Source organism: Staurois parvus, unplaced genomic scaffold (assembly GCF_062004578.1).
Source record: "Staurois parvus isolate SC_StPar_1 unplaced genomic scaffold, SC_StPar_1.0 ptg000025l, whole genome shotgun sequence".
Taxonomy (NCBI): domain Eukaryota; kingdom Metazoa; phylum Chordata; class Amphibia; order Anura; family Ranidae; genus Staurois; species Staurois parvus.
Genome location: NW_028317821.1, coordinates 6,191,175 through 6,211,618, shown reverse-complemented (window position 1 = coordinate 6,211,618; position 20,444 = coordinate 6,191,175). Strand labels below are relative to the sequence as shown.

The window sequence follows — 20,444 nt, the reverse complement described above, 5'->3', positions numbered from 1 at the left end:
AATTGAATCAAAAGTTGTTTCATGGCCAGGTGTGGGCTATTTCTTCATTATTTCTTCATCAATTAAGCAGGTAAAAGGTCTGGAGTTTATTCTAAGTGTGGTATTTGCATTTGGAATCTATTGCTGTGAGTGCATTTTATGCCCAATTAATGCAAAACTCCACGTAATCCCAAGGGGTTCACATACTTTTTCTTGCAACTGTATGTTCAGCAGTGCAAGACAAATAAATTCTTTAAAAATCATACAATGTGATTTCCTGAAATTTTTTTTTAATTCTGTCTCTCAGAGTGGGAGTGCACCTACAATGTGAATTTCAGACCCCTCCATGATTTCTAAGTGGGAGAACTTGCAAAATCGCAGGGTGTTCAAATACTTCTGTTCCTCACTGTAAGCCTGAAGAATAGAAAAGCCAGATTAGACTTTGCCAAAAAACATCTAAAAAAGCCAGTTCTGGAAAAGCATTCTTTCGATGGAGGAAACTAAGATTAATCTGTACCAAAGCACACAACATCATCTGTAAAACATGGTGGAGTCAGTGACAGAAGACAGAAGCAGCCGGATGAATTCTGCAGTGTTTAGAGATATACTGTCAGCCCAGATTCAGCCAAATTCAGCAAAGTTGATTGGACGGCACTTCACAGTACAGATGGACAATGATCCAAAACACACTGCAAAAGCAACCCAGGAGCTTTTAAAGGAAAAGTGGAATATTCTGCAGTGGCCGAGTCATTCACCTGATCTCAACCCAACTGAGCATGCATTTCTTGCTGAAGGCAAAACTAAAATGCAGAAAGACCCACAAACAAAGAACAACTGAAGACAGCTGCAGTTAGAGCCTGGCAAAGCATCAGAAAGGAGTTAACCCAGTCTTTGGTAATGTCCATGGGTTCCAATACGTCAGGCAGTCATTTCCAGTAAAGGATTCTCAACAAAATATTAAAAATGAACATTTTATTTATGATTATATTCAATTGTCCAATTACATTTGAACCCCTGAAAATGGAGGGACTGTGTATAAAAATGGTTGCAGTTGTATTTGTATTTATATTCAAGCCCTTGCATTAAAGCTGAAAGTCTGCACTTCAGATTCATTTGGATTGTTTCGTTTTAATTTATTCTGGTGGCATACAGAGCCAAAAGTATGAAAATTGTGCCTGTGTCCAAATATATATGGACCTTACTGTACATATATATAGGGATATTCCTGGGGGTTTGAGTGAATTAGTTCAGTCCAGTCAGAGAGTACTGTTTTGGGGCTTGTTAGCCCACTTTTATTTAAAAAAGAAAGTAAAAGTTGCATTGTAACAAAAGGTTATCCTTGCAGGGGTTTCCACCATCACTTTACCCATAAAAGTAAAATGACACTAAGCCTTCTCTCATAGCACTGCTATTCAGGCATCAAGCCCAGGCTGTTGGTCTGGACCCTCAAACCAAATCTCAGCACGATTGTGCTTACATGCAACTCTGCATGTCTTTGTCCTCCCTCTCAACTGCCTTTTGCAGCTCCCTGTTGTTCTGGCCCATGCCCTGGCCTTTGGACAAGGGACCTCCTGTCTCCCGGGTGGAGCCCTTTCTACTGTCAGGACTGCACACACAGCATGCTGGTCTCTTGTAAGACCTGAGGCTTCATCCCTTTCAGGTCCTGAAGGCCAGGTAGAACCCTTTGATACCTTCAAAGATGGTGGCCCCAGTATGGGGGCACAGGTCTGACATTAAGGGGACTGAAATTCTTCTTTAAAGTGTGGGGGGGGGGGGGCACACATCCAACATGTCATGCCATGCCATTATGGCAATCACAGCCATTCACAGCAGTAAAGACCCAGCTATAAGGCTCCATGTACACTGCAGCTGATAAACTCACGTTTAGGAGCTTTTCTGTGTTTTTTCAGCAGCCCCTGAACTCTCCCTAATGTTTTCCTATGTGTCCATGTACACTATGTCATTTACAGGCAGTTGAGTTTACAGTCATTTTTTTGAATGCACCTATATTTGCATTCAGGAGTAGATTTTGTCACGCTGTTTTTAAAAAGTGACAGCTAGTACGGGGAACTTCATCTCGTACTGCTGTCACAGTGAGGGGGGATCGGGCAGCGGCTGCAGCATTGCACTAAAAAGAGGTGGAACATGTAACATGTTTTCAAAGGTGAACTTATACTTTAAATGATTCACGCCACTCATTCCAGAAGGCTGAGAGTACAAGGCATCATAGCTCAATCTCCTGAAGGAGTCCACATGTTATCATTTCAGCGGCCCTTTATACACAGCCTAGAAAAGAGGCTAAGACAAAGAAGACTATTTGGTGTCACATGACCATTCTGAAGACTTTGGAAAAGTTGAGTATTAAAAAAAGCAAAAAATACAGCCATCTGAGTTTGATTACGTAGGAGAGCACAGTGTTGGCTTTTAAAGCAAAGAAAGTATAACATTAAACTGGAACTCCAACTTCATTACAATTAAGTTACTGTATATTACTTAAGTGCTCCAATGTGCTGCCTTTCATCCTTGCAGTCTTTTTCTACTTACATACCAATGTAATTTTCCTTTTAAAAATCTCATCTGGTCTTTAACACTCATTCAGGTTTTGTTTTTTGTCCCAGCTCCTGTAGATTTAACACCGGAAACTGGTTCTAGAGACTATATTAATGACATATGTATTAATGTTTGCAGCACTTGTAATTTACTCAGTGACATCTATTTTCCTGCAGCGTGCATGGCCATAGGAAAAATTTCTTCGGAGCTGCTCCCCACCCATCATTGGGTTAAACCTGGGTCAGTAACAGCATTGTACAGTGGAGTTCTAGTTTAAGACAAATCCGCAGTTACCCGTGGGTGTAGGAAAGAAAACCACTTTGTGGCCTGCCATAGTCACCATAAATGTTCAGATTTTTCTTGATGAGAGATGAAATTTAGCTGTTATGGATTGCCACATTGTACACACATTGTATACACAATGATTGTGATTTGCATGGTCTTATTAGGTCAGTCTACTATTCACGCTACAACTATAGTGTGTATGTCCTACATATCAGTTCCATTTGTACTCTAGAAAAAAAACATGCCTCTCTGACTTAAACACAACAGGTGGCCCTTCACATCTGTGCTTCTGAATGTTGGAGAGATTCCCAAGTCCGTGGCGTGTAATTTGAGTATGGAATAAACAGCTCAGAAGAGGAACATTCAGTGAATTGACAAAATGTAGATAATACTTTTGTGAATGCTGCAGAACTAATTACATGAGTTTATATTTTTGTGTATAATACAAGTGGTAATCCATCCCCTACTTAAAAGCTGATCTACAGATAGATGCGTAAAAATAATTGAATTGTAAGTATCTGTATAGGCAGGTGCAGTCTGTTTTCTCGGTAAAGAGTACCTGCCACTACCCATGTTGTCACAAGGGATGTTATTCATCCCCCGTGATAGCAATAAAGTTGAAAAAAGTAAAATAAGTAATAGAAAAAAATGAAAAACGCCCCTGTCTCCCCGTGCTTGTGTGCAAAGGTGGATCCCGCACACATACATAAACAGCGATCGCACCACACATGTGAGGTATTCTAAGATCAACAGCAATAATTCTAGCACCAAACCTCCTGTGTAAATCTAAAGTGGTAACCTGTAAAGGCTTTTGATGCATCACCTATGGATAATTTAATGTATGTAGTTTGTCACCGTTCCACAGGCGCATGAAATTTTGAAGTGTGACATGTTTGGTATCTATTTTCTCAGCATAACATCATCTTTTTTATTTTTCCCACAAAAGGGTATTTGTGTTTATGTGCACTAAAATTCATGAAAGTGTCTTTTTCCCCAAACATTCGCATTTGGAAAAAACGCTGCGCAAATGCCGCATAACATAAAAAATTGTGACACCCACCATTTTATTCTCTAGGGCTTCTTCTTAAAAATATATAATGTTTGGGGGTTCTAAGTATTATTTTCTAGAAAAAAAATGCTGAATTTTACATATACAGTATATGAGCAGTGTCAGTCAGAATAGGTCTAGTCTTAAAGTGGTTAATCAATATTAAAATCACTGATCCACACCAAATGGCATTTAAAAACATTTTTTCTTTGCTTTGGAACATGTTCCCCTGGGCAATGCTCATCCGCCAATGACATTTGCTTGACAATCCCTTGACTATTAGCCTAGAAAATGGCCATTACTGTTTTTTTTTAATATTCACTCCTATTGACTTCAATGAGGTTTAGATTCAGCACCCGAACTTCAGTAAAGTTCAATGAGCCTGTCCTGAACTGAACCCAGGTATGTTGGGCTCACCACTAATAAACACACATATGCTCTGAAAAAGTTTTAATTGAAAACACAAACATAAAATAAAAAATTATGAATGCCACCTGATCTAATTCAGCATCAATAATGATGTCCAGTGATTTGATCCATGTCAATCATGGCATCCAGTGACTCATTAATCATAATAACCTAACACCCACCAATGTTCTAAATGACAATTCCCTAGCTGCAGTAATTTTAATTAAATTCTGCTATGCGCTGACATTTTTTCTAGTAGTAATTTAAATTAACAGCCGGAGGTCGATGATGTTGTTGACTAAACTCGGAATTAAAGTACAGTTTCCTAACTGATGCTTTTATCTCCCTGTGCAGTTTGAAAGCTTTACCTGCAACAGTTTCCAATTCCCTGAGGCTTCTTTCACATGGATGTTCTGATCGGGTCCGCCTGCCCATTTTTCAGGCGGACCCGATCTGAACCCCCATTCTCCTCTATGGAGTGGCGGGTGTAAACGGACACCGTTTACCAACATCCAATCCGATCCTTAAAAAGGGGGTGGGTGGGGGTCGAAATTCCCCTTCCATCTGTCGGATCAGGTAAGATGGAAATGGACAGGCGGTCCATTTTCATCCAACCACCCATTGAGGAGAGTGAGCAACTCTGTGTCTGCTCTGCAGCAGCAGAGCAGACACAGACCTGTCATCCACTTGCTCAGGGGAGAGATCCCCCGCTGAGCAAGCGGATCCATTAAATGGGTCCGCCCCATCATAAAGGACCCTAACAGTGATTGCTCTATGCCTTCCTTTTATACTGAAAGGGCTGGCTTATACCAAAGCCCCAGTGTTGTTCCTACTAACCATGATGGCTATAATTCAATGACCATGCAGTGCATTATAGTTAACAAAAATTCTGCTGGGTGAATCTGCACAAAGAAATCCCCAGTATTGTGACTCTCTTACCTGCAAGATTTTCTTCAAACCCATGGTAGTGGTAAACCAAAGCCTCATCCCATCCCCCAGAGCCTAGTAAGGGTCAGCATCAACCACAACCTCTTTAACCCTTAATGATACATTTCTGGATGCCTAATACACACGATGAGAAAAGTGGATGGAAAATAAATGCTTTAGGAGCGATCGTCCAATAACATGATCGCAAGTACACAGCTTTTGTGAGCCAATCATGACAGTTAATGCGAAAATATCCAAAGGACAAGCACGGAAATATTTCTCATAAGATAACAGGACAAACTATTTTAATTTAATTAGTATAGTATAACCCAGCAGTTATAACGTCCTCTGATGTCATCAAGACTGATTCAGGGTCCACAGCCCTGCATGGGTCATGGGAACGCTAAGGGAACAGTCTACTGCCTGAGCATAGGGGAACACCATCTGTAGGGGGAGTGGAGGATCAGGTAAGTGAAAGTGAACTTATTTTCTCTTAGACTATAGGCGCTACTGACCCTTGCAGTTTGGGCGCAGCCCCACTGCAGGGTAGGACTAGTTTTCCCAGAGTTAGTGTAAATAATGGGTGATCAATTAACAAATAAATGAAGAGTGAAGTTGGTAAATGCTTCCATTTACCCAGTTGGAAAATAAATGTAACCTTTAAATAATATTACAAGTGTACTAATTCATACTTTCATATATATTATAGTTATTAAAACAGTGATTCTTATTTTAATAAATAAGGCAGGCAAAGTTAAGAGCATCAGTTTTTGTTTGACCAGACATTAGTATGGGAAAGAAGATCTCTCCTTACTGAATTTGACCATAGGACGATTGCTGGTGCCTTGTTTGCAGGGGTTATACACTGTGCACAATTATTAGGCAAGTTGTATTTTTGAGGATTCATTTAATTATTGAACAACTACAGTGTTCTCTGTCAATCCAAAATGTTAATAAACCTTAAACCTGAATATTTACGAAAGTAAAAGTGAGGTACTGGCTTTTTTAGGAGAATATCTATGTGTGCACAAATTTTGTGGCCAACTATTAGTGTGCCGAATTATTAGGCAACTGAATGAAAAACAAACATCTTTCCATCTCAGGCTCCATGCACACTGGGCGTTTTAATAACACTGGTAATGCTAGCTGTGTAAAGTGAGTTTTTCAGTGTTTTTGTATTAGTGTTTAGCGACGTTTTGCCGCATTGTGTGGTGTGTGCATTTTTTTACTGTTTTTTTGTGTAAAAAAAAAACATCCAAAAATGTTAGTTTGCTGCGATTTACTGTGTTTTACCACATTTTTCAGCGTTAGAGCATTTTTACAGCCAGTCGAGGGTTTTTTTTCCAGCCAAAAAACACCCCTTCCAAAAAATTTTGATTACAGTCTGTGTGTGCATGGACACACAGGATAACATGCTGGGGAGTTTACTGGCTGTAGAAAAGAACGTCAAAAGCCAAAAAGAGCAGCTGTAAACGTCCAGTGTGCATGAGGACTCACTTGTTTATTTTTATCTGTTAAAGCGAGAATAATAAACAAACAACTCAAAATTTACAAATAAACATTTCTGACAAAAAAAAAAATCAGTGGCCAATATAGATACCCTTCTTTTCAATAACAGACATAAGCCTTCCATTCATGGAGTCTGTCAGTTTCTTGATCTGTTGACAATCAACTTTTTGTGCAGCAGCAACCATAGCCTCCCAGACACTGTTCAGAGAGGTGTACTGTTTTCCTTCACTGTAAATCTCCCATTTAAGAAGGACCCATAAGTTCTCAATAGGGTTTAAGTCAGGTGAGGAAGGTGGCCATGTCATTATTCTTTCATCTTTAAGGCCTTTACTGGCTATCCGGTGGAGTACTTCGATGGATGAGATGGAGCATTGTCCAGCAGAAATATCTTAGTCTTCTTGAAAGATGCAGGCTTTTTCCTGTACCACTGCTTGAAGAAAGTGTGTTCTAAAAACTGGCAGTAGGTTTTTGGAGTTGATTTTGAGTCCATCTTTAACCCAAAAAGGTCCAACTAGGTCATCTTTAATGATACCAGCCTATACCCGTACCCCACCTCCACCTTGCTGGTGTCTGAGTCGAAGTGGAGCGCTGTTCCTGTTACTGATCCAGCCACGGACCCATCCATTTGTTCCATCAAGAGTCACTCTCATCTCATCAGTCCATAAAACTCTTGAAAAATCTGTCTTAAGATATTTCTTGGCCCAGTCATGATGTTTCAACTTATGTGTCTTGTTCAGTGCTGGTCGGGTTTCGGCCTTCCTTACTTTGGCCATGTCTCTGAGCACTGAACACCTTCTACTTCTGGGCACTCCAGATAGGTTGCAGTTCTGGAATATGACAGCACTGGAGGTTAATGGGTTCCTGGTAGCTTCACATTTGATTCTTCTCAAATCTTTGGCAGTCTTTTTTTTTCAACTCATTTCTTGCGACCCTTTTTACTATTTGCAACAAAACATTTAATGGTTCCGTGATCACACCCAATATCTTAGCAATTTCAAGAGTGCTGCATCCCTCTGAAAAACTTTTTACAATTTTTGACTTTTCAGAGTCAGTGAAATTTCTTTTTTGGTCCATTTTGCCTGAGGAAAAGAAGCTGCCTAATAATTATGCACACCTTGATAAAGGGTGTTGCTCTCCTTAGGCTACACCCTCCCTCATTACAGAAATACACATCGCCTGATATGTTTAAATCCAATAAGCATTTAAGTTTATACAGCTTGGAGTTGAACAATATCCATAACATGATGATTTGGTCAAAATATTTGTGCACACAGTGTGGAGAATAGTGTGAAGAGTAAAAGACATCCAATAGTGGAAGGTTTGTAAAAAAAAGCCATTCTTGTCCAACTGGACATATATAATTGTTCAAAAGAAAATGTTAGGGTCAATTTTACATACACATCTTGAATTATTTAGATAATGTATAGAGTAGGAAACAACAAAGCAGAAATTGTAGCTAATAAAGTGTCATCTGAGTACATGTTCTCTTGATGCACACTTTAGAAAGAGAAGAAATACAGAGAAGATACATTAGATATATTGTATACATTAGATACATTGTATGTTTCACTCTCTGTTTAGAGATATAATACTTGGCAACCCTGAGATATGTACAGTCACCAATATAATCAACACTTTGAGTATCCAAATAGGACTGAAAAAAATATAAATGTAGTTATTTATTGTTTAATAATAACACATGCTATGCTATTATTTTTTAATTCACTGTAATGAAGCATTTTTAAACTTTCATCATTTACAATAATTAGTAAAAAGTATCCACTGTTAAACTGCATTAAACATTATAATAATAAGTTAAAGCTGATCTCTATGCAAACAACTCTGACTAGCCAACATCAAAAAGTTAAGAAATGCTTTCCTTATAAAATCATTGCTCTGACACATTGGGGGAGATTTACTAAAACTGGAGCACTCAGAATCTGGTGCAGCTGTGCACAGAAATCAATCAGTTTCTAACCTTGGTTTGTTCAATTAAGCTTTGACAATAAAACCTGGAAGTTGTTTGGTTACTATGCATGGTTGCACAAAATTCTGTGTGCTACAGTTTTAGTAAATCTCCCCCATTGTCCCACTCAAAGGACTTGGACAGCTGACATTTAGGCAAGTGTCTGAAGACTGATACTGTCAACAGGGACCATGTGACCAAAGCCTAGGCACAGGTTCCAAGACTAGGCATAACTCAGCACTATGTTTATGCTTGTTTTCCCTTTTATCAGTGTAACATAGAACAATTATAAAGATAGCATGGGTGGTACTTTGACTATAGGTTAATTTCACAGCTAAAATCTCTGCTCACCTGCTTATGTGGGGTGAGGATATGTACATTACAAAACATTCACTGATGGAAAAGTAGGCTTTACGTTTATGAATTCGCAGTACATAGCCCTAAGCTGCATACGCTTTGCGTTTTATAAATCAGCATAAACCATTGCTCCTGTTTGGGTGAAAATGATATAGAGAGAATAATGGCCACCAGACAACTTTTCCGAGTGAGCTTCATGCTAATATTATTTACAAATAACAAAAATCCAGGACTAATCAACAGTCCAGATTGATTTTGCACAATAAACCTAAGCCCTAATAAAGGGGGATGAGGGCATCGCCCCTGGAACGTGTTGGATGACCAATTTTGATAGACCCTTTTTATTGTGAACAGTTAAAAATTCACATCTGGGCTGAACACTGCAGCTTTGTGCTCTCATCCTTTCTCTCCATACAAGTTAACTCCATCATGAACCCCAATGTTGCTAAACTGGGCAAAAGAGAGCTGCTACACTATAACAGTCACTTGATACAGTCATTTTACAATGAAACTTTGAGGCTAGGGCTCCACCACCCTGCTTCTAGGTGAAATTGATGGCCTGGTGAGCAAGCAAGTACTTATAGTTTTTTATATATAAAATAAAAAACCTACACATGCAATAAGTGCAACCTGCTATATATATATATTGGTATTTTATTTCACTAAAACTAGCATTCAAGTGTCTGAGAATTTGTTCTTGAATGCTGTTCATACAGGAAAATGTTGAAAAGCATACAAGAAAAACAAGGTTGTGGTTGTGTCAGTGGGGGTGGGATTGGCAGGGATAAAAGATACTGTGACCTTAAAAATGGTTATCATGACCTCAGGCTGCAGCATACCAAGCATCCCTACATGAAATTATCGAAAATGAAAAGTCACTACAAGCACATTATAAATCATTTCATGTACAGTATGTAATTAGAAACTTTATTTTGTGAAGAAAAAAATAGCCCATGGCCTATCATAACTGGCCGTTAAAATAATGATCTTAATCTGCTTTTCTTTTCATAAAATTTGAAAACTGGTTCTGAAAATACATTTACATTATATATACATACATACAATAGAAAAGTTAATTATTTGTTTTTAACATAACATTTATATAGCATTAAAATAGCAATCAAGTCTATTATGAAAATATATGTATATGAAGTTAAGAGTTCCAAAATTCACAGTTTTTTTTTCGATAAATCACTCCTTTGTTATTGGACATCCCAGATTTCACATAGGAGGGGTGTAAATTTGTGGTCACTGACTCTCCATGACATTACCATGTCGGTATGGTGATGGCTAAATGTTCGTAGTTCAGTGAGGCGCCCCAAAAGCCGAGCAAATTGTTGAGGGTTGTTGGGGTGATTTTGCTTGCAGAGCTTTTCCAAAATGTGCAGGAAAGACTCTTGAAGCTTTTCCACTGATTCTTTGTCCCTAAGGAACTGACGATCTGCCAGGAATAAAAAGAGAAAATAATAGTTCAATAATTCAGCTTGCTTAGCTTGTTGCAAATAAGAAAACAGTGGGGGAGAATTACTAAAGCTGGTTCACTCAGAATCTGGTGCTCCTGAACATGCAGCCAATCAGCGTCTAACCTCAGCTTGTTCAGTTAAGCTTTAGCAATAAAACCTGGAAGCTGATTGGTTTCTCTGCAGAAGTGCACAAGATTCTGAGTGAACCAGCTCTAGTAAATAAACCCCAGTAAGTACTTAACCCCTTCACACCTAAGGGTAAAACAAATCTTTATGCCTAAGCACAATTTTGCAACGTTGACATGTGTTAGTAAAACCATACATGTCATCACAACTACTTTTACAGGTGAATTATACCTTATTTTTTTCAGGACAAATTGGGCTTTCATTTAGTGGTAAATGGTAATGGATATCTCTTGATATTTTTTTATTATCAAAGGAAAACTGGCCCAAAATAGTAAAAAAAATTTTTTTTTTAATTTAAATGGTTTTTTTTCTTACTACCATAACCTACCACCAAAGAACAAACCAAAATAAATTCTCCAGCTCTTGACGATTGCAGCAATACCATATATGTGTATGTTATTTGTTATTTGTACCTGTAGTACAGCCCAGATAAAATAGTGTGCATTTTGTTTTTATTTTTACCTAAAACACACTGCCACTGACACTAACGGACACTGATACCAATTAAAAAAAAATCCTGACCTATGACTCTGACCTTTTGACTTTGACCTTTGACCCTAACCTTGACCCAAACACTTACCCTGGCACTGAACTAGATCAAGCTATGATCTAGGTATTTTTTCTTTATTTTTTAATATTTCTTTCTTTATTTTTCTTATTTTTACAAAAAAAAGTTTCTCTATGCCAGAAGTTAGAGAGATACAATGTATCTCTCTCCTCCATTCATAGAGAAAACCAAAACAAGGGGGACGCGCTATACAGTGACTGATCACTGCGATAGCCAATCAGAGGCTATCACAACGATCATGTGACCCAGATTCGGGAGTTCCAGGTCCCAGTCGTTAGAACGGGATCCGTGGCTCTCAGTGACACCCTGGTCTTTGTGCTGGGATCGCGCTCCCAGCAGAAAGACAGGTATGCAAATATGCGGCTTCACGGTAAAAGCCCAGTTCTGTGAAGCTGCATATTTGTGGGACGTCAGCACTCCTGAGGCGACCACTCAGGTGGCACTGGTTCGCGGACTTTCTGCCTCCCCGGCCCCTGGCCAGACAAGATAGATCCATTCAAATCAGGAGGAACTGGGCCCCTCCGGTTTTCCAGGGGGAATTACTCCAGGGCCCCAGGAGCCTGTGGGCGCGTCGGTTTCTGCTCCAGCCTGTACTAACCATCAGGACCCCCATCAAACCAGCAGGGGTACTATACAACCAATCATCCCCGCAAAGCTAGAACGATGGGGAGCACCCCTGCTGGACACTGATAAGAACAGATACTACACTTGATCTTAGCCAAAAGGCCGAGAAGCGATTCGGATCAAGGGGTTAAAGAGTACTAAAGGCAAACCTTTTTTTTTCATTTTGGATAGAGTAAGGGAGGCTTATGACCTCTGCAAGATTTATTTTTGCCATCTGTGTCCAATTGGGGAGATTTTCCTTCACTTCCTGTCCCACAGCCAAAACAGGGAGTGAGAGAAATCTCTTTAACCACTTGCCCTCCAGAGGATTTACCCCCCTTCATGACTAGGCCATTTTTTGTGATATGGCACTGCATTACTTTAATTGACAATTACACGGTCATCCAATGCTGCACCCAAATGAAATTTACATCCTTTTTTTCCAACAAATAGAGCTTTCTTTCGGGGGTATTTGTGCATTTGGTTTTTTTTGCGCTATAAACAAAAAAATGCCAACAATTTTGAAAAAAAACAACCAATATATTTGATTTTTTGCTATTAAACATGTCCAGTAAAAAAAATGTAAAAATTTAATTTCGTCACACTGGGGACGATGACCTTTCAGCCAAGCTTTTCAAAACTCACAGTGATATTCTTGCTGCTAGACTGCATAAGGTGTTGAATGCTTCTCTGCTTGCCTCCTCCTTACCACCCTTTATGTTGAAAGCCATTATTGTTGTGCTAAACCAGAAAAGCATCCAGAACTCTGTTTCTCTTACAAGCCTATTTCACTTTTAAATGTGGATGCCAAGATCCTTACTAAAGCCCTAGCCACCCATCTTAATAAGGTGATTCTCTTCTTGGTACATAGGGATCAGAGAGGATTTATGCTGGGTAAGGCTACTGGCATTAACTTGCGGAGGTTGCTCACTATAATTTCCCACACTGTGGGAGGGAACAGAGGTGGTGGCCTCACAGGACGCAGAGAAAGCTTTTGACTCAGTGGAGTGGGAATACTTGTGGTTGGTGATGAGTAAATTTGGTTTTGGACCTACATTTATATTATGGCTGCGACTGCTTTACTTGGCTCCTACATCTAGAGTTCACAACGGTTGTATTTTATCCGCCTTGTTTCCCCTCCACCGAGAAAATAGACAGGATTGCCTCCTTTCCCCAGTCTTTTTGTCCTAGCCATAAAGCCCCTGGCGATGATGCTGAGGAGTTCTCCTGCAGTTCATGATCGTTCAATACCACCAGTGATGGAGAAAGTGTCCTTATATGCGGACGATACTCTCCTATACCTGAACAATGCCCATCAATCCTTGGCAGCTGCCTTGGACATTACAGACCTTATTGGTTTGTATTCAGGAATTAAGATAAATTGGGACAAGCCGGTGTTGTTTCCTTTGACCCGAGGGTCGCCCCTGTCAAATTTACCTGCCCCCCTTACCTGGATGACACGGTTTAAATATTTGGGGATATATGTACAGACAGATGTGAAATTGTACCTAGAGGATAATTTATACCCAATTTTTCAGCAATTTCTGCAGAGGTGCTCTGCCTAGAAAACACTCCCTTTAACTTTGGTGAATTTGATTAAAATTACTTTTCTCCCTAAATTTTTATATGTTTTTAGACACGTCCCTGTCCCTATCCCTAATGCTTTTTTTCTTAAATTAGATCAAGCCATCACTTCCTTCATTTGGGCAGACTCTGTTCCAGGAGTGGCTAGATCCACTCTGCAGCTCCCTCTGGCTGAGGACTTGCTCTGCCGTGTTTTAAGAAATATTATTGGGCAGGGGTCTTGGTATCTGTGCAATGGTGGTTTGCCCAATATCACTCAAATACTGCAGTGAATTTAGAGGTGGCGCTCCTTGGGTCTTATTCAGAACTTAGCAATCTGGTTTACAGAGGCTCACGTTCTAACCTAAATATAACACTGCAGATAAAAACTACGATTAGAATCCGAAAGCAGGTTACCACACTTCTTAGTGCACCCCAGACTGTCTTCCCTCATACTCCACTATAGGGCAATCCATCCCTTGCTCACCTGCAGACAGTACCTGACCCACAGGTTTGGGCCTGGTATGACATTCGGACCTTGAGACCTGTTATGCCGGAAGGACGTCTTCTCTCCTTTATGGAGTTGAAGCGTCGTTTTTGTTTTCCTCCCTGGATGTACTTCAGATATCTACAGCTGAGACACACGGTGAGGGCGCAGTTCCCTGCTCCTATAGCCCTAGCTTCCCAGTTGGTTGAGAAGCTCCTGGTGATGCGCACTGCGGATCAGACCTCTATCTTCTATCTAATGTTGACCTGCAGGGGCACCACTAGCACGACGCGGACCTACCTTGCCTGGAAGAGAGATGTCCCTAATTTAACAGAGGAGGACTGAACCGAGGGCCTACAGCAATATATTCCCCTTATGATTTCAGCTAAAGACAGACTTATACAATTACAGTTTCTTCACAGGGTGTACTATATGCCTCAGAGGTTGTCGGTCATTTACCGCACCACTGATGCAGTGTGCCCTAAATGTGTATGGTCCTGCTCCCTACTCCAGACCTTTTGGCGAGCAGTGATGGATGATGTTAAAGGGATTAGCAGCCTTTATTTAGAAGTGGACCCCTTGATCTTATTACTGGGTGTAACCGATAACCTACCTACCACCACCCGTACCAAACTCTTTGTTTTCTATGCCGCTTATTATGCAAGGAAAATTATTTTGTCTAAATGGAAAATTGCTGGACCCTTCTACAGTTTCTGTCTGGAGTTCCATGATCAATGTAATTTTCCTATATACAAGCTGACCTACGTGGGACGTAATTGCCCTAAAAAGTTTAGCAAGCTTTGGTTATCCTGGGTGGAAGTGAGACACCTCGTGCTGTTACACTTTATTTGAGTGCTATCTTCCCCTTGGTTGCTTAGTCGCCCCCCCATCCCTGGTACCCCCTAAGTGAGTTTTCTGCATGTAAGTCCCTCCCTAGATATACACTTTCCTTCTGGTCTACCCTATATCTGCCTGTTGTTTCTCCCTCTTTCTAATTGTATATTCCCTCTTACTGCCCATGTTTCCACCTTCCGCCTCCCTCTTCCCCTCTCCAGGCTGTATTTTTTTATCATGTAATGTGCTGTTTGTCAATTCTTTGTGACCTGCTGTTGACTGGTTGAAGTAAACAATTGTTAGTTGATGATTCTGTTGTGAAACATGTTTCTCTCTTTTTGTAGCAATGTTATTGCAATTCACATGTATAATGGTTTATTATTTCAATAAACATTCCTTCTCTTAAAAAAAAATATATTAGTACACTAATGTTGTTCAGGTATTGATAATTGTTGTTTATTGATAATGTACCTGGTGTGAGAATCACAACTGCAGTGAGCAATGCATACTCTTCCTCAGTCATCTTCAGCTCCCCGAGACTCTTATAAAAACTAAACATGGGATTAATGTATTCAAGAGATATACCTAGAACAAAAAGAGCAGATCGTTAATAACAGAAATGTATTTATTTCTGAATAAAAGCTTTTTCTTCAGAGTTCTTTTTCATTACACCATCATGATCTATAAATTGCAGTAAACATAGTCTGGCTGTAAGATGTCTGAAAAAGACTGGACATGAAAGTTGTAAACTTCCGATCTGATTATTTTTACGATAGCGAGAACAAAACGGTCTTATAAATGTAATTTAGAGATGAAATACCTTGCTAAACAACCCCCTTTTTCAAACCCAAAATGGAAAACATTGTTTCACTTTTTGTGCCATCGGTCAACATAATTTTCTATGGTATATACTCTCAAAAATGGCCTTTGGTCAGAATTTTGTTAGTCAAGCTATTATATTTAGGCAGCCAAGATCCAGTACCAAATTGAGTAATGGCATTCCCTTCTTTTTTGCCCTATAAAGGGACACCTGAAAAGGTTGTCTTCTTTCTATAGCCTTTTCATTATGACCTTATATAAAGCCATGGAACTGGTGACAGCCTACTGGAGGAGTTCATTAGGCTGTACTAACATTACAATCTTACTATAGTCAGAGTAGTTAGACACTGAAGTACCAGTGGTTCCCATAAGATGGCACCATATGCTCAAGCACTGACTGTGCTCTGCTTAACATTAGGGAAAAGGAAGAGTCTGTGAGTAAATAGTAGCAATTGCTGTTTTATCTGTTGTTCTCTATAACACTCCTCAAAACCCCCTCCATCCTTTATTCTCCCCCTTCTTTTCTATCCCTTTCTTTTATCTCTTTCTGATATTGTTAATGTTAATTAGCATTATAATTTGCACAATAATAAAAAAAACATTGACAATCTGTTATTTGTTATGCTGTCTAGTGTCTTAAAATGAGCTTACTATGGAGATTGTTTTATATAAATTTGGATTTTAATTTTATTCTATTGTATCGCAATCAGGCCTTTTTTCAGCCGGAACACAGGGGCTGTCTGTGGGTAAAATTGGCAAAAGGGGTGAAGCTAGTGACAGCCCACATGGAAGAAAACCATATTTGAAATATATTTTAAAAATATGCTTCCCAAATATATTGCCATATATTTGAAATGCTACAATTTTGGCCATATTCAATATATTTCAATAAATATATATATTTTAAATTATATATATATATATATATATATATATTATATATCCTCCATTATTCCTACCACTCCATCCCCCACAGCTTTCTCCTCCTGTGCCACCATCCCCTCCCTCCTAGATTGTAAGCTCAAAAGAGCGGGGCCCTCGATCCCCTCATGTTTTGTATTGTATTGTTATTGTTCTGTCCCCCATTGTAATGTACAGCGCTGAGCGAACTATTGGCACTTTATAAATACTGTATAATATATATATATATATATATATATATATAAAATATATATATATTGCATGTTGAAATGTGTTTTTATTTCAAAATATATGAAAAATATTTTTAAAAATACATTTCAAATATACTGTATGTCTTTAAAAATACAAATCTACATTTTTGAAATGCATTTACAAATATCTGTAAACATATATGTTAAAATGACTTTTTTATATGTTTAAAAAAATCTAAAGAATATATTTAAAAAATATATTTTTTAAAAAATATATATTTTTAAATATATTCTTCAGATTTTTTTAACATACAAAAAAGCCATTTTAACATATATATTTGTAAATGAATTCCAAAAATGTAGATTTGTATTTTTAAAGGCATACATTATATTTGAAATGTATTTATAAAAATATTTTTCATATATTTTGTAATAAAAACGCATTTCAACATTCAGTGTATATATATATATATATATATATATATATACACATATACACACACACACACACACTGTATGTCTTTATTTATTTAAATATATTTTGAAATATATTGAATATGGCCAGGATTGTAACATTTCAAATATATGGTAATATATTTGGCAAGAATTTTTTTAAAATATATTTCAAATACATTTTTCTTCCATGTGGGAGATTCTCTCCCTTTTTTTACCCTGGATTGACACTGCTGTCCCCAGGCCATTGTACAGAGCCCAGGGTGTGTGAACAGTGGTCAGGCCACAGACCCCAGACAGCTGGTGTGATAACTTCTGCCATAACAAGCTGCTCCTCATTACAGAGGACACCTCTTTGGCTAGCAGATTAGTACAGGGGAAAAGGCACTTGTCTAAATTAGCCAGCAAGGTGTGAAAGAGGCAGGGACAACTTACCCTTTTAGATAGAGGTGAATGCAGCCTTTATGGGAGTGCTGTGTGCCTAGTGACAGTCTCTGCTAACTGCTCAGAGCTGATCAAGAACTGAGTGCTCTCTGGTGAAGAACCACCATGGGACAGCTGCAACAACACACCGAGGCTACAGATGGGAGGTGAGTATAGTTTTTGTTTTTTTTTGTATTCCCACACTTCTTTAACATTCAAGTTTGGAATTAATGGGATTTCCCAAATGAAAATTACATTCGGTGTTAGAATATCATTCCACAAAATCTTTCCATTCTGCTTCTTTGATTATTTTCATCACTGTGGTCAAAAAGTCATTGATTTGACCCTTTTAACTATTAGAAAATTGAACAAAAACAAACATTTTTTGAACAGAATTTTAATGGTGTATGGCCAGCTTTAGATCTGCGCAGTCAAGACAGCCTAGAAGAGGAACAATTTGCTTTCCTGCACTGGTCTCCCAATAGTGAACAAACAAAATTGATCACACTGGACACTGCAGGTGACTAGGCCTAACACTGCATGATTTCACTTTCATGGTGAATGCAAGTGTTATTCCGCAGTTTTATCTTTCAGTCTATAATTAGATTAATTAAGAACACAGTAAAGCATCTAAATATCAAAACATATAAAGAAGAGATTCCATGTATTATTATGCAAAAAGCAATGTGTGCGTCACAGACACAACTGAATAATACAAAGCAAACATTGAGCACAGTGGTATTACATCAGGTATTGATAGAAAACGAAAGACAAAAGACACTCACTTGATGTACTAGTTGTGATTGTTATCAGTGTCATTAAACAAGTCTACTGAATCCAGACATGATTAATAATGTATGAAGCATGTGAGAAAATTAATTTTCACAGTCTGATCTTACCACTATTCCGAATTCTCTCTTCAAGGACCTCAGTGTGGCTATTGATTAATTTCTTATTGAAGAACTCAGCAGAACGAAGAAACATAGCTTCAACCGCAGAGCCTTTCAGTAAAGCAATCTGATCTTCATGATCTAATGTTTGAAAACCTGCATAAAATATACATGTTATAATCACTTAAGTAACCATTTGCATGTTGATTTACTAAAGGAGTGTTTTTATGCTGTCCTGCTGAACTTATTTTTATGAGCGGAGCTTAGACATTGTATCTGCGAATTGGGAGTCACACGTTGATAACTTAGTATTTATGTTGTAGAATTAGAATGATCACATAAATAAGGTAGTTTACAGCAATGGCACTACACATATTATAGGTCATACACTTCTTCAGGCAAAACATTTAATGTTTACCGTCATAGCACCTTTTCAATAGTGCTACAACATGTGCTTACAGACTTCAGAAGGCCTGAGCAACACTTTCCTTGGAGGAGGTATCAGATTACTGGGTCACCCAGTGATCCCCAAATTTTTGCAGTTCCAAGAAGCTGGCAGAAGGAATTTCCTGTAAGAGAGAAACCTATTCTTCTCCTCCTCATTAGGTTTCTCTTTCTAACACTGCTTCTACTCTCTCCTCAACCAGCAGGCTCTATCTCTATTTAAGCACTTCTGTGTCAAGATGGCTCCTAAATCTCAAGGGTTTTCAGCATCCAGTAGGAGTTGACAATTACCCAAAGATGAGCGCTTGGAACCCATAATAGGGGACAAATTAGTCCCTAATGGTCTGCCAGCTTTAATAATGGCACAGTACCACCTTCAGGTCGGCAGATAAACTGCAGCTCAACAACTGCCTACAAATTCACACACAATTAGGTGTGTAAATCAATTTCTTTAGTTCTGCATAGAGTGATAAAGGGCTAGAACATTGTCATTAGAACAAAAAGTGATGGGAATAACATCCCTGGTGTCATAGGAACAGAGGGTGAGGAGAAAACTTTCAATGTGGAAACCTGTTTAAGTGACAACCATTTAAGAGGGGAAATCTTCATAAATTGGAGAAATCTCCTGCTTCTAACTTCTGCTTCCTTACTCACTGCTGAGTGAAGTGTTTCTTTTTTCAGACATTTTTTTCCTTTTTTTTACCAAGTGATTCTGCCAACAACACAGTTCTTGTCCTAGGGTGACGATGCTTGTTCATCACATCTATGAAAAAGCAGCATTGTCACCATTGGACTGTACTATCAACACCTCTTCTCTTCTTTATAACATAGAGTTTGGGGGTGGTGGGTCAATAGTCCCCAGAAATACATGGAAACAATTTAACTGGGTTCATTCAAAAGAAGTTCTGACAACATAAAGACCCGTGCACAGTCCATAGTCCTGCATTGGGCTTGATGACGCAGAGGGACAGCTCACCAATGGAATGTAGGCGAGTGCTGTCTGCCAGATAAGTGGAGGTTCAGGTAAGTAAAAGTGTTTTTATTCCCCCTAGACAGGGCAAGCAATGAAACCCATGCAGTGCAGGCACAGCCACACTGAAATGGGTAATTTTCAAGTTTTCTGGAGTTCGGCTTTAAGCCTCCTATCAGTTGGCCATATATAACTTCTAAGGAAAGTTATTCAGTGTATGTTCAAATATAACATCCAAATCATAGATTATAGGCACAAATATGTTGGCTTTTAGTTTAGGATTATGAAAATCTATTATTTATAGATTGATATTTATAAATATGAATACCTGGAATTTTCTTTGTAAACTCCACCAAAATCTGAACATGATTTGTAGCCATATTTGTCAGAAAAACAAAGTTGTCATCTGTGCTCAAGTTATCCTGTGGGAAAAAATAATTTATCTGATACAAATACATAAAAATTCACATTTTATGTTAATAGTAAGTAAAATGTGATAAAATTAACATCCTATTCTTGAGTTTGAATGCAACACCAACATTTTCCCTTACCTCTCTGCAAACCCCATTGTATTAAGAAACCTTGAAACTGAAATTCTTG

General features: G+C 38.6%; 1 protein-coding gene and 1 pseudogene across 2 annotated transcripts in view; both read right to left on the bottom strand.

Moving 5' to 3' along the window:
• Nucleotides 1-8,409: 8,409 nt before the first annotated feature.
• NR1H4 (nuclear receptor subfamily 1 group H member 4) overlaps nucleotides 8,410-20,444 on the bottom strand; it is a 143,416-nt gene continuing 131,381 nt past the window's right edge. For both annotated transcript variants that reach the window (XM_089694203.1, XM_089694208.1), the window contains 4 exons: nucleotides 20,173-20,266; nucleotides 18,440-18,586; nucleotides 15,205-15,318; nucleotides 8,410-10,470 (listed from right to left, as the gene is read on the bottom strand). In XM_089694203.1, coding sequence (XP_089550329.1) covers nucleotides 10,232-10,470; nucleotides 15,205-15,318; nucleotides 18,440-18,586; nucleotides 20,173-20,266 — 594 coding nt within the window. In that variant the 3' untranslated portion in view covers nucleotides 8,410-10,231. The remainder of the gene's footprint in view (nucleotides 10,471-15,204; nucleotides 15,319-18,439; nucleotides 18,587-20,172; nucleotides 20,267-20,444) is intronic.
• Nucleotides 11,817-11,984, bottom strand: LOC149471210 (U2 spliceosomal RNA; annotated as a pseudogene).